General features: G+C 44.6%; 1 protein-coding gene across 8 annotated transcripts in view; it reads right to left on the bottom strand.

Annotated features, from left to right (window-relative positions):
- The window catches only part of TENM3 (teneurin transmembrane protein 3), a 450,345-nt gene that overhangs the window by 14,547 nt on the left and 420,354 nt on the right, over positions 1 to 15,444 (bottom strand). For all 8 annotated transcript variants that reach the window (XM_055081142.1, XM_028481606.1, XM_055081143.1 and 5 more), the window contains 2 exons: positions 8,195 to 8,370; positions 6,514 to 6,749 (listed from right to left, as the gene is read on the bottom strand). In XM_055081142.1, coding sequence (XP_054937117.1) covers positions 6,514 to 6,749; positions 8,195 to 8,370 — 412 coding nt within the window. The remainder of the gene's footprint in view (positions 1 to 6,513; positions 6,750 to 8,194; positions 8,371 to 15,444) is intronic.

The raw sequence follows: 15,444 nt of genomic DNA, 5'->3' as shown, positions 1-15,444 counted from the left end.
CACGGCAGTTATACACAGACACCACTATACACACACACATACACACCACTTATACACACACACCACTTATACACACACACACACCACTTATACACACACATGCCACTTATACACACACACGCCACTTACACACCCCACTTATACACACACACATACACACCGCTTATACACACACACCACTTATACACACACACACCACGTATACACACATACCACGTATACACACACACACACCACTTATACACACGCACGCCACTTATACACACACATCAATATATGTAAACACATATGTATGTACATACATAATATACATGTATATTTATGTAAAATCTGGGATAAAAATTTGTGCCTTGTATCATGGCCATTAAACAAGTCCCATGAAAAAATTCTCCTTAAGCTTTATTTAAACTTTTCCAATTAGCTCTTCAAGGGGAGTACTGTGAAGTCCACGGAAGGGTAAAGATAGCAGCTGAAAAGAAGTTCATGCCTAACGGGCAAAGTGGTCGGGGTCAGGGTCAGGGTGCCGGGGAAGCACCCAGATGATTCACGACGAATGAGAAAGCGGAGCCCTGGGTGCAAGTGAGAAGCGCTTAAGTTTTCAGTTCTATCACTGCAGATCCAGCTGATGCAGGAAAAAGAAAAACCCCTCGAACCATAGAGCAACTGGTACGTGTTGGTGTGGGGTGTGTACCTGTGTCGGAGGAGGAAGCCGGGAGTCCGGAAACCCCATTTCCTCACACCACAGGGTCTAGAAGCAGCGAGGCCCTGGGCTTTCAGTGAGTTTATATGATTCTGACCAGCCAGCTGAAGGCTTTCCGGGCTTCTGTTTTCCCAAGTGGAAATGTCTGCAGAATAGCTGCTCGGCCTTCTGTGAATGTTGTGAGACTTTATGAGTTTAGGTTTGCAGGATGCTTTGTGTACCTTGGAAAGAAGCTACTGGCTTACAAGGATGTATTTTTAAGTCTGTAGTTTTACAGATTTGATTTGATATCAAATACCTTAATAGTGAACTGGCAGAATCCAGCTCTTCAGCTTCTATTTGCACACCTGTGATGCCTTAAGGAAGAGGCTTTACACAATTTAAATGGTTTCCTAGGGCTCTTGTTTTTCTCACATTGTGATTTAAAAAGCAAAACAAAACAACAGAGTGTTTAGGTTTGCCCTCCTTTTTCCTTCCTCAGGTTATTCCAAGCTACGAATAGCCAAGCGAGAAGGCCTGTGTAGTTACTTTACATGGACTGTGCAGCTGGCAGTCGTACCCCATCTGTTTGCGTTTTCCTTGTATTCATTTTAATTTGTATCTCGAGTCTTTACTGCCTTCCTTAACCCTCCTTTGCCTCTGCAGTATTTCCTATGGGTAGAGTACAGGAATTCTGCTCTGCACATCTGGTATGGCTGCTTGGTTAGGAAGGGAGAAGGGCCAGAAGGCAGGCCTGGAACCCCTTCTTTGCACGCCTGCACCCCACTACCGGGCTTCTGATTTGTCTCTCTGGTTTGGGACTCTGGCTGCACAACACCAAAGCATCCAGGAGAACATCTAACGCTGCCACTGTGTGACCTGCCACACCAAGCATGTCACCATATGGAAACATCTAGAAGCACGGCGAGACCAAACATCTGGATAGCAGTTAACATTTTTCTTTTTATCCAGACAAATGCCTTTCTTGTGTCCTCCAACTGAATAAATGAGGAGGAAAGAATTAGAATGTGGCTGTGTCTTTCTCCACATTCACAACACAAGCCAAGGTTTTAACTGTTCTTACTGTTTCCAGACACCAGCCACTGTTGTGCAATAGGTAACATTTCAGAAGATACTAACAGATCTTTTGTTTTTTTCCGTCCCTCTCAAACCTGCCCGCACGTTCTCCTCTGGGTGTTGCAGACAGAATGTACAAGTCAAGGGACATTTCCATCTGGAACATAGTCCGCTTAACTACACCTGTATGAAATCACAACTATTTCGCACACTTTTTTTTCTTTTTTGACAATCATAGAGGAACAGCATTGTTGCCCCAGGGGCCTTTTAATAAATATTTTTAACATAAAAAAATATCAAGTTACATTGAGTAGTTCACCTAAGATGAAAAACCTTCTATCAGATCGTTACGATACCTCCAGCAACATAAAAATGAATCCAAATGTTGTGTCTGGATAAGAGCTCACCATGAATTCCTTTGTGATATACAGCGTTTCTTTTAAGTAAGCATGGAAAATCCCCATGTTCAAAGATCATGTCCAGCATGCCTGCAATCAATCACAATGTCCCTTTGATATTGGGAAGTGGGGAGTTATTTTCCCTCTGTCATGCTTGAAAAACTGAGGCACAAAGAGGTTAAAACAATGTCTGTATGTTTGACGACACAAAGCACAGTCAGACGGTATTCAGGTATCCAGAATGCTTGTGACACTATCTCAACTCCCTGGTGTCCTTGTTAGAACATCAACTGTGTGCAGGCGGCTCTGTGTCCCCTCCACACATCAGCAAGCGCTAACTGTTCTGCACCGTCCCGCTCTAGGCCCTGCCTGTCAGATGAAAGGGAGACACAGGACGTCACACAAACATGAGGGGCATAATAAGAGTTAAATAAGCTATCATATTTACGCATGCCTCGAAACACCCTTTCGACCTTCAAGTTTCGAGAATTTCTGTTTCACATAATCCACTAAATGTTTTCCTTTAAGCATCAGAATTCTGGGCAAGTTTAGAAGATGGCTTTTATTATTAGGATGCCATAACAATTTTGGGGAATTGATCAAAGGCTGTTTCTAAAGTCCAACACTGACAAAAATTAGGACTGTTTACCAAATACTGTAAGACAAGGACAAGCAACTATTATGCATGTCTTTTCTTTAAAAATGTAGGTACAAGCAAGTAAGCTAAGGACTTGTCTCACCTTTGTTCTGTTTGCCCACATCTCTGCCACGATCGCCTCTGCCTCTTATCCCTATGTATCCAACCCCTCGTCCCTTAATGCAGTTTCACAGAAAATGCTTTTCACGTTGCTCGTTTCTTGTCTAATTTTTCCTTCTGTACTCCTTGCCTTTTTTTTTTTTTTTTTTTTTTTTTTTTTTACTTTTTAAACCACTCCATCTAGTGTTATACCTATTATATCCATGTGATCTATTCAACTGAGTGTTAGGTTTCCTGCAGTCAAACATCTGCAAGGCTGTGCTGCTATTCCTACAGCTTCTCTCTGAGGAAGCTCTAGAGGCAATGAAATAGCCCAGTTCTAAGGCTGGCTCTTCCTCATTCTTTCATTTATTGAATAAATATTTGAGTACCCACCCTGTGTCAGGCCCATAGCTAGATCTAGGCCAGTAACTTAAAAATGAAAAGACGTTTCTGCTATAGGAGATAATGAAAGGTAAGAGAGGAGACGTCCTCTGTTTCAGGAAAGGGTGGAGTAAAAACGGGCGGCTTTTCGGGTTGATTCTGACTCTGATTGCTGATTCAGAGGCCCTGGTGGCCTCGCGTCGTCTCCCTCCTTCCTCCTCTGTGCCCTAATTTGGCAGATTCCAGGTCCGGTCTTCCAACCAGATTTTCACACCATTGCTTTCGCCCTAGACTTCCCCTCTTAGAATCCAGAGGATGAAATCAGCAAGCCGAGCTAGCACATCCAATCTTACCTTGAAAGTAAGCAACCCTCCCTTGTGATCTTGGCACTGTCTCTATGTGAGCCATCACACACATCAGCTGGAAATCTCCTTTCCGTGTGAACGAACAGGCCGTTTTGAATAGTATATTTTCTGAAATGACTTGCGGAGGCATTGTCGTTCTGCTATTTAGGAAGAAACTCACACCCATGCCTGTGTGCACTGGTCTCTTCCTCCCCAAAGGGAGGTGTTTTCTTCATTTAGAATCTGAGACTGAGAACCAGAGACTTAAAATCGGCTTCTTCCTCTTTTCCTCTACTCTTCTTAATTCCTTTTTTATGTCTAGAAAATCAGTATTAAAAAGGAAAAAGAAGGATGCACTTAGACTAGCTTGTCTCAAAGAACAGTGGGCCACATGTTACGTGGTCAGTTTCTGGGCAAAGCATTTCCCATAATCTTTCCTGTGTTTTCGTAACCAGTGAGTTAACCAGATTTTTCCTATCCATCTGTTGTGTGGGAATGAACGCCCACTGTTCGTGCCCATGGCTCAGATTCTCTGGGTCAGGGTTACAGAATATGTAATCATGCCTTTCGTTTTTCAAGGATTTTCACATGATCTCATTTGCTTCTGTAACACTTGTGTGAGACAGCGGCAGGGTGGGGCAAATTATATTGATCCATAATATAGCTAATCTATATCATGTCTGTGTCACAAGGTCAGGATATTATCTAGGCAATATTATGTGATTGCCATCCTAATATGGATATCATCATAGAGGTAAGGAAAATGGCCTTTACAGATGTTAGGACTTTCCTATGAGATTTATTATTAGTGAAAAGTGGAGCCTGATCTAGAACCCCTGTTTTTTCAGCACAGATGCGAGCAGAACCTTTGTGTCTTTTGATGAAGTGAGTCCTGTGTCCAAGGACACGTGTGACTCTGTGCATGTGTGTCTGTACAGGCGCACCACGCCTGCTGCAGGGGTCGCTGACTACGACAAAGCCTGTGAACGAGCTTCCAGTCTGCAGTGACCCAAGGAAGCAGGGCCCAGGGGCAGCGGTCAGTGGTGGCAGCCGACAGGCACGCAGGCAGCTCAGTTCCTCGTTTCGGCAGAAGAAAAGGCCAGGGCTGGCGTTGACTCTGGTAACAGACCCAGACCCTCTGCAGGTGACCCCGGAATGAGCCTGGAGCTTGTTTTCTTGCCCATCACGTTACCTGCCCCCTAATCTTGCTCTTCTTTCTGAGGTTCTATTGCATCTTCTTCTGGCCCTTCTCACGGGATAACCTCCCTCCAGCCTCCCCGGCTCCTATCCGCCAGAACTCCTGGTGCAGGGCCCTGGAGCTAGGGCATCCAGGCTCCCACAGCCCGGGAGACGGGTGAAGTGGGGGCACGACACTGGTTCCAGAAGACCATGCATTTAGAGTCCCAACCGCTGCCTTGCAACTGAAGAGGAGTTAGAACACAACTGTGAGTTGGATAGTCTGTATTTGATGCACTGATTCTTTCTCACTTCATTTCTATTTCTTGGAAATAGCCAGAGACAATATGTAGTAGCTGTTTCTTACCATGAGGGCTTGTCCTGGGAAATAACGTTGGCCTGTTATAATAATAATAATGTAACCATTTTTTGGTGCTGAACAAAGGACGTGAATGGTATCCTCCATGTTTTTTTGTCTCTCCTTGATTTTAAGTAACTTTTTTTTCAACAGCAAGGGAAGTAATTTTAGGAATAGTTAGTTATCTACATTTATCTGATAAATGAAAATCTGTTTGCTAATAGAAAGAATGAATCTGGTTCAGTTTATAGTGGTTTGAAGGTGGCTCCTTGTAACCTGTGTTTTAGTAGTTAATCTATGTTGTCTTTACCAAAGAGCTATCATAAATCACAGCTTGCTTTCTAGATATAGTTGGCCCACAATGTGAGAGAGAGGAATGAAAACACCTAACAAGGCAACACAGAGAACATTTTGCAAAGGTCAGTTACGCTAGCACCATCAGCGATGTCATCACACGTCTCATAACAATAACGTCCCTTTGGGTTTTCCCTCAATAGCGAGGAGGTGGCAGGGGGTTTCCGACATTGGTCCTCTTCTAGGTGCCTAAGCTGTACTTTAAAAATATTGAGAATGCAAAGGAAGGATCCACCTTTCAACCATCTCTCTCAAGATACATATTTATGATTCGGAATACTTTTAATATTTCATCAACTCTTACCCTTCCCCATCCCATTAGGAAGCCGTCACTCCTGAGTGGGTAAAGGAAAAGCGTAAGATTATTAGGGCAGTATCAGTAAAACAAGAATCTGTTGGCCATCCAGGCTATTTGGAATTGTGCTACACGCACTATCCTAATTTCCCAGGGAAGAAATGATTTTTTTTGAAATTTAACATCTTTGTTGGAGTATAATTGCTTTACGATGGTGTGTTAGTTTCTGCTGTATAACAAAGTGAATCAGCTATACATATACCTATATCCCTATATCCCCTCCCTCTTGCGTCTCCCTCCCACCCTCCCTATCCCACCCCTCTAGGTGGTCACAGAGCACCGAGCTGATCTCCCTGTGCTATGCGGCTGCTTCCCACTAGCTATCTATTTTACATTTGGTGTTGTATATATGTCCCTGCCACTCTCTCACTTCGTCCGAGCTTACCCTTCCCCCTCCCCGTGTCCTCAAGTCCATTCTCTACGGGAAGAACTGATTTTTAATCAAAGCTATATTAAGAAAACACTTTTCTCAAATAGTTGGCTTTTTCTACGAGCGATCTGATGGCTTGATGGTTGGCTGTAACTCATGCTCTACGGTAAGGTATTACCCTGAGCGTGAACAGGAGATGAGTCCTAGGCCCGCCCTCGTGGACAGGCCACTGCATGACACGGAGGACCGGGTGGCTGTCACCTCGCTCTGACACTGACTTACCCTGAGCTTTCGACCAAAGACATTGACTTTGCCTTGGGCCTGCTCTTTTCGGAATCTCCATTCCACCAAATTCTGACCGTTTTCACCAGGAAGAGTCATGTTTCTCTTGGCAACTGTTGGGTTAGCCGTGCCGGCCAGAACGTGCGGCTCTGTCTGGTAGTGCGAATCCAGGCCACTGGCATAGAGGATTCGAAGGGAGCCGTCATAACCAACCTGGTAGCTGTTTCTCAACTGATCTAGAAAACAGGCAGCAGAAAACACGAACTATAGGTATGCATTAAACACCGGATCGCTTGGGGGGTTAGAAGTGATATGAATTTCTAAAACATTGACTGGACTCCGTTTATAAGGGAATGAAAAGTACTTAATGATATCCTTTTAGAACATAACAAAACAACTTTGATTTCTGGCATCTCATGCTGTAACAGATTCGGCTGAATGTTAAAGACAAACTTTAGGGGAATTTAAAGTCCTTCTCTGCTTTATTTGCCTGATGAAATAAATGAAGGTTCGACCTCCAGTAAACGTTTTGCAAAGAGGCTGGTGTGTCACCTCCAAGGGTTTAGAAGACATCTTCCCAATATTCACCCTTATATCTTTTGTTAAAGATGTTTTGAAACGATTTAATATCTGTACCTTCTGTACCAAAAATATAAGGAGATATTTCCCTCTGAAACTGACTTTAGAAAAGGAAGTCATCTGATATTTTGTACAAAACACCCTCTCATATTGTAGGCTATTGCCTCAACTTAAAATTTTTGAATAATATAGGACCATTTGGGGAAGCAATGAATTCAAGCAATACTGATTTTAGATGACTGTAGAGATTACCTGACAGAATTGGTAAAAAAAAAAAAAAAAAAGAGTCAGAGTTTAACTCAGATTTAGCAATGAGTCTTAGAGCAATGTCCTCACAGTTGCAATTGTCATTGTAAACAGGCCTTTTCAAGAGTACATCAAAAAGGAATATGGTGGGAGGCTCCATCATGGAGTTATTGGACATATATACCTACAGACTGAATGAAAAAATGGAAAGTTGAGCTATTACACATATGGGTACTTGCAATCTGGTATACAATTTCCAGTGATGGCACGAGATGCGGATTCAAATACCGCGTCACGCACGGATTCAGAAAGCTCACGCTGCTGGCCTCACACAGCTGGCCTTCCATGGCAGTGATGATTTTGATGCAAGTGAAGAGTGGGAATTCACTTGTTTTATTAAATGGGAAAGAAAAACCATAATTTCTAGGTTAACGGACTGTTTTAGATATTATGTGATTTTACATATGTATATATTACTAAATAAACATTACATGTAGACATTAGACTATCTCATCGATATCTCTAGGGGTTTATATTTCCCCCTTCTCTTTCCTGGTTCATCTTATAAAATGGGGGTTGCCACATTCTACCTGGGTGCCAGTGGTATTTTATTTTTTAAATATTTTTCTTTTTTGGTGTGGACTATTTTTCAAGTCTTTATTGAACTTGTTACAATATTGCTTCTGTTTTACGTTTTGGTTTTTTGGCCCCAAGCCATGGGATCTTAGCTCCCCGACCAGGGATCGAACCCGCACCCCCTACATTGGAAGGTGAAGTCTTAACCACTGGACCACCGGGGAAGCCCCACCAGTGGTATTTTAAACTGGGCCATTGAAAGCTCTGCTTTCGTGTTTACCTTGAACCATGGTGTAGAATGAGTCGATGGAGGACAGGTTTGAAGTGATGCTGACATCCTCTTCTCGGCTGGATGACTCAATGTCCACTGTGATAGCCTTGTCCATGTCTCCATGGAGGTTTGTGACCACTCCGGTTGGAAACGTCACATTTGTCAGACGACCTTCACTGTCATAGCTGAATAAAAGAGGCATGAACTCGGCATTACGTAGTCAACTGCAAGTTCTTCTTACTTATGAGAGAGTCTGCAGCAACAGTAGCTGCACACATTTGGAAGAGTATTTGTCTTTGTGCATGAGCTGTGAAGTGAGGGCTTCAAACATGCTTTGAAGTAATCAGAAGCCCGTCTAGCATAGAAAAGCCTCACCGGCGAGGGCAGGAGGAAACAGAGCGGCTCCTCTCCCCAGCACATTATTCTCGGAAGGGTGACCGATATCCTCCTGCACATCTAATTTGCTGTTTCAGAGGGAACATGTTTGCTGATACTAACTTTCTTAGTATTCCTCCATGTTTTCTATAAAGTAGATTTAATTCAGTTATGTCCTTTTTGAAAGTTTTACTAACTTATGCCCTCTACGGCAGTGCAATATGGAAAAAAATATATATATGTAACTTTGTAAAGCAGTATATGTACATGTATGTATGTATTTGCATATGTAAAGATATTCCTTTGGTATCCTGAGACATCTTCAAGAAATTAATATAATAAGGCCTTTTCTAAAGACTTTATTTCTCAGTGATTGACATACTTTATAATGGTAAATTGGGACTTAATGTTGGCAGGGTGGAGATAATCTATCTTGTCTGTACTGATGTTGTAGGAATGGGTGATATCTTGAATGATGATTTATCATGTTTTCTGAAATGAGATGTAATATTTCCTGACATTTAATGACTATTTGCTTTTTTATGATACCCTCACTTTTTTTTTTAGCATATAAATATGAGAGGCACCTAAAATTTAAGCGTTAGGATATATTTTAAAAAGCTATCTTATTATCATAAATATTCATTACAGATACAACATTTTACTAAAAAACTGATTTGGGGGGTGACTTTTCTATTGGTGGCAGCACCAGAGAAAATTTCAAAAATGACAAGGTGGTTTGAAGAAAGGGAAAGAAATGTAAATTCTGGATGAAAACCCAGGGACTTCCTTGGGACAAAAAAATATACTTAAGATTGGATTTCATATTAATACTAAGGCTGCTTCATTAATGAAAGGTCTAAGTGAAATGGAGACCTGGACCATGCCCTACTTAAAATAAGCCCAGATGCAGAGTTAGGAGAGAAAGAATCTTATTAGTGAGAGAGAGAAGTTACCAGAGGAGGGAAAACAGTGAAGAGGATCCTAATAACGGGTGTAAACCGGGGCGACAAGGGAATAAGGGGTAGAAAAAAGGACTTAAATGATCTTTTGGAATAAAAGGAGAGAGGGCTTCTAGACTGTAAAAATTAGCTTTGAAAATTGTGGTTAGGAATTAGGAGCAGAATCTAGAAGGCCAGTGTCATGGTGGAGCTAGGAAGGCAGAAAGGAGGAAGGAGGAGGTGGACGTCTGTTCAGGGCCCATTAATTCAGTGGGGACAGTATCACTCAGATCATGGGTTTGACTGACTTGATCTGACAGTTCGCCTTGCTGCTTCGCCAGCGGCAGAAATGGGCACTCAGGAGAAAGAGGCGGGCGACGGATGGAGAAAGAGAGAGAGAGAGAGAGAGAGAGAGAGAGAGAGAAAATGCGCCATGAAGTGTAATCATTGTTTGGACCCATAAAAGGCAGAGCTGAAGTAAAAGAGCAGACTCCCTTCCCCCTCCAGCAACCCAAATGCCCCTAGCAGATTAAGGCATCAGTGAAAGAAACCCAAATTGCTTTTTTGAAGAAATTATTACTCTTGAAACAAACAAGCATAGGTTTATTTATACAGCAAAGCAGAGTTACAGAATTACTGACCCAACCAGCTTAAAGTGCAATCTTAACCTGGACGTAATTCTTGCAGAACTTTACATTTCTCATAGGATACGATGAAAAATAAGCTATTGTGTTTTAAAGAAATTAACACCCTAAGATAAGTAAGTACTAGGGATGTAATGTACAAGGTGATAAATAGAATTAACACTGCTGTCCGTTATACATAAAAGTTGTAAAGAGAGAAAATCCCAAGAGTTCTCATCACAAGCAAAAAGTGTGTATTTTCTCGTTCTTTAATGTTGTATCTATAGGAGATGATGGACGTTCACTAAACTTATTGTGATAATCGTTTCACGCTGTATGGAAGTCCCATCATTATGCTGTACACCTTAAACTTATACGGTGCTGTCTGTGCATTATCGGCAGAAATGGGCACTCAGGAGAAAGAGGCGGGCGACGGATGGAGAAAGAGAGAGAGAGAAAATGCGCCATGAAGTGTAATCATTGTTTGGACCCATAAAAGGCAGAGCTGAAGTAAAAGAGCAGACTCCCTTCCCCCTCCAGCAACCCAAATGCCCCTAGCAGATTAAGGCATCAGTGAAAGAAACCCAAATTGCTTTTTTGAAGAAATTATTACTCTTGAAACAAACAAGCATAGGTTTATTTATACAGCAAAGCAGAGTTACAGAATTACTGACCCAACCAGCTTAAAGTGCAATCTTAACCTGGACGTAATTCTTGCAGAACTTTACATTTCTCATAGGATACGATGAAAAATAAGCTATTGTGTTTTAAAGAAATTAACACCCTAAGATAAGTAAGTACTAGGGATGTAATGTACAAGGTGATAAATAGAATTAACACTGCTGTCGGTTATACATAAAAGTTGTAAAGAGAGAAAATCCCAAGAGTTCTCATCACAAGCAAAAAGTGTGTATTTTCTCGTTCTTTAATGTTGTATCTATAGGAGATGATGGACGTTCACTAAACTTATTGTGATAATCGTTTCACGCTGTATGGAAGTCCCATCATTATGCTGTACACCTTAAACTTATACGGTGCTGTCTGTGCATTATATCTCAATAACACTGGAAGAAAAAAAGGAGCTATAGAAAAAATAAGCTAACATCCTTTGGAATGCTCCTACGTAAAAGGCAGTTCGGTGCTGCATTATGCCCCCACCCCCTTCCCATTTTACGGATGGAAAAATGAAAATATGACGTGGTCAGGTGATTGGATCTGGCCCTCTTTGCATCTCACGATGGGGCCATAACTGGAACTTTCATGCACCGGACCCAGGTCCCTTGGCCCTTCTGTAAATCACAGGGCTTGACTTGAAGTGGAGAACGGTAGCTTTATACAGGCGATGCCACCTGCCGGCACTCTGCTGATTGGTTCTTGCTGCCGTCGCTCACCTGCCCTTTATCGACCCCTTTGCTGGCTTATGTTTTCTAGCTCCATTCGGTCTAAAGCAGGCCTGCTCACCTTCCTCCTGCAGAAAGCACTTCTCCAGCCTTCACCTCTGCTCCTTCACTGGCCTACCCCACGTTCCTGTCCCGCTGGGCAGGCATTTCCTATCACAGGATGCTGAGTGCATGGCCAAAGAGCATCGGACGCTGCACATTCAGACGCTAACCTATTAGCCTTTGGTTCTTTGGAAAATAAAAATACAAGTAGCCTTCGTAGGCAGTGCAGTTAGAATGACAGAGGGTTAAGCTGGCATCTTAGTGGCCCAGTTTCACAGTTTAGCTCTGGAAGTCCTCAATTTGTGCCTTCAGACGAGTGGCTGCATCTAGGTTAAGGCACCGCTAGGGCTGAAGGGCTCGCGTAGGGCCGGCCAGGAGAGCTGCTATTTCAGAAGGGCCCTCAGAGCATCTACCCCGCCAGTCACCTACCAGTCTCTGAATAAGCTTTGTGGGCTAGTTACAGTGCGAGGGGATTGTGGGTACACAGAGCATCAGAAGTCTGGTGGTCCAGAGTCCCCCCACCCCCTGAGGGCAGGTGATGGAGTGATGTCGTGCTGGAGCAGCAGGGAAGGGCCACGTCAAGGTGGGGACCTAAGCTGGGCCTTGAAATAGACGCGGATTTATACAGGTGAGTAAGGAAGGCACAGGACACATTCCAGCCAGGAAAACAGCCAGGGAGGGGGTGTGGAGGGGTGAGGACGGGCGGGCTGTGAGGTCAGGGGGCAGAAGAGCCCACTGAGGCAGAGGGTCCACACAGGGTCCCTGCTACGCTAGAGGGAGGCTCATCACGGGGCTGTGACGGAGGTTTGAAAGGGAAGCACGGCCTTAATTAGGCTTAAAGGGGCCCGGGGCGGGGAGGCAGGTCAAGCAGGGACTCCTTCCCAGACTTGCCGATTTCACAGAGCGGTACACAAAATAAAACTGGGGACCAACAGAGAGTTTTTAAATAAAAACTCCTCACCGGTAAGTAGCATCACTTCCTAAAGAAAGGCCGTTTAGCCATGCCACAGATAGAAAGGGCCTAACTTCAGGGTGGAAGTTCTTGACAAGGACTCAGTCAGCTTTATGAAAACGTTCTCCCCATCATTATTTATTTTCTCCATTTCACTGTGGATCTGTGAAAACTGCTGCACAGATTCGCACCTATGACAACAGAAGTGCAACAGGATGGATGGCAGCCATTAGAATTGCCAGGGGACGCCGGATAAGGGAGGGAGAGAGAACAAGGGGCCAAGATGCCTTTCACACACGGCAGGCGATCCCTACTTTAGCAAAAGCAGAAAAACAACGCAGCAGCCTATGTTCGCCTGTCCTCTGAAAAGCTTTTTTTGTTTGTTTTTTTTTTTGCGGTACGCGGGCCTCTCACCGCTGTGGCCTCTCCCGTCGCGGAGCGCAGGCTCCAGACGCGCAGGCCCAGCGGCCACGGCTCACGGGCCCGGCCGCTCCGCGGCACGTGGGATCCTCCCGGACCGGGGCACGAACCCGCGTCCCCCGCGTCGGCGGGCGGACTCTCCACCACTGCGCCACCAGGGAAGCCCCTCTCTGAAAAGCTTTGATCCCAGATGCTAACAGGGGCCTTCCCATCAAACACACGCCTCTGGACATACTCTCTGCTTCCGTGCAGCTTCGCGGCGCTACGGAATGTTGCTTGGCCTCGCTGGTGAACCAGGCCTACCCAGCTTGGAGATCTGAGACATGGTTTTCTTTTATGAGCGTCCTGAATTTACAGCGCGATAGGCTCCAGGGAGGGGGACTAGAACGTCAACTTGGTGCCCCTTCCCACTCACCTGGGCGCAGCCTCACGGCTCCAGGCTCATCACACGGCGCAGTCTTCTCTGCTCCCCGCTGGCCCCCCCGACAAAGGCCCTCGCTGGGAAGGACAGACCCTCAGGCTCTCCACGACCTTCGGGCTGCTCCTGATGCTTCTCTATTCGTCCGTCTTTAATTTTGATTGCGTTTTGTGGCCTAGACTTGCTGTTTTATTAGCCTTTGTGGTATATTTTTAAATCTCTTTTGAAGTTTCCTAAACGGCAGGATAATCGACACATGCCCCGGAAAGCCAGAGCCTCAGAGCTCCTCAATTGAAGACGCTGATTCCGTTCTGACGTGAAATTTTCTCTCTCGCTCCCCTTTACAGACAGCAGTTCCCAACGCTTCACTTTTCCTTCACGATGTCTCTCACGTATCTTCGCACTCCCACAGCCGCCCTAGATTCCAAAAGCTGGCCTTGTTGCCTCTCCCCATACCCACAGCTACCAAATGCATCTTCCGAAACCCGCCCTGAGTACAACACTTCTCTGCTTAAACATCTTCCAGTGGTTCCTCAACGGAAAGAAACACTGACTGAGGCTGTCACCAACCAAGGTCAATAGACTATTGATACCGCAAATGTATTCAGGTGGAAACAAAGTTCTTGAAAACATTTTTAAATTAAATCATTCATTCATTCATTTATTTAATTTTTGGCTGCGTTGGGTCTTCACCGCTGCACGCAGGCTTTCCCTAGCTGCTGAGAACAGGGGCTACTCTTCGTTGCGGTGCGCAGGCTTCTCACCGTGGTGGCTTCTCTTGTTGCGGAGCACGGGCTCTAGGCACGTGGGCTTCGGTAGTTGTGGCACACGGGCTTCCGTAGCTGTGGCTCGCGGGCTCTAGAGCGCAGGTTCAGTAGTTGTGGCGCACGGGCTTAGTTGCTCCACGGCATGTGGGATCCTCCCGGACCAGGGCTCGAACCCGCGTCCCCTGCATCGGCAGGCGGATTCTTAACCACTGCGCCACCACGGAAGCCCTAAAACTTTTTTTTTTTTTTTGCAAGTGTTCTGAAACATCAGAACAAAACTAATTTATTATAGCTCTGTCTTCATTATACACCACATGTTCATGAGTTAAACAACAAAATTCTTTTATTTTCTTTTAAAAGTATCTACTAAAGATAAAAAGAATAAGGTAACAATTAACATGTAGTTTGTTGCATTAAAAAATCTGATATGCTTATTTCTGTTGTCTGTTAGCTTGTTCTAAGCCTTTTAACTCTTACCCCAAAAAAAGTCGTTGTGCAAAAGCAAACATTCAATTCAGCTGGTACATTACAGTAGAGCCAACTAACATCATTCAACGAAGGTAACAAGTTTTCTTTAAAACTCAACAGGATTATCCGTTGTCTTCAGTGCTTCCCCATAACATGGCTTCTTTTGTTTTGGCCTCCCCGCGCGCCATGTGGGATCTTAGTTCCCCGACCAGGGATTGAACCCAAGCCCCCGGCAGTGGAAGCTCAGAGTCTTAACCACTGGACCGCCAGGGAAGTCCCATGGCTTCTTTAATCAAATGTTTCGTTTCTAAAATTACCTTCTGTTTTGGAGAAAAATCGGTGTCCACCAGAGCAGGGCTTTCGAGAAGCAAGCAAACCAGCCAAGAGAGGCAGTCATCGCCCTGAGAGGGGCGGCTCTTCTGAGTGGGCTGCCCTGTCCCCCTTGGCTTGCGATTCAGCCTGACGCTGAACTGGTCTCAAAGGTGAGACAAATGTATGTATTTACTCCTAAAATGTTGGCAATGCCCCTCTCCCAGACCTTCATTCTCTTCACCTGTAGAGGAATGGACACCAGCCAGCTAAACGCATGTGTCACCTTTGACTGGTTTCTCTAGGCCAAATCAGTCTGTCTTGAGAAGCTGAGACCTCAGGAGGTGTTGGTCTGGATGGGTGCCAGTCATGGCTGGCTCTTCCGTGTCCTCCCCAGGGCCATCCGGAATAAGCTGCTTAGTGGGGCTACATCTGTGTGCTTTTATGGTTTTTTTTTTTTTTTTTTTTTTTTTTGCGGTACGCGGGCCTCTCACCGCTGTGGCCTCTCCCGTTGCGGAGCGCAGGCTCCGGACGCGCAGGCTCA

The sequence above is a fragment of the Physeter macrocephalus genome, chromosome 20 (assembly GCF_002837175.3).
Source record: "Physeter macrocephalus isolate SW-GA chromosome 20, ASM283717v5, whole genome shotgun sequence".
Classification (NCBI taxonomy): domain Eukaryota; kingdom Metazoa; phylum Chordata; class Mammalia; order Artiodactyla; family Physeteridae; genus Physeter; species Physeter macrocephalus.
Note: the sequence above shows the minus strand (reverse complement) of the source record. Positions and strands in the feature narration are given on the sequence as shown.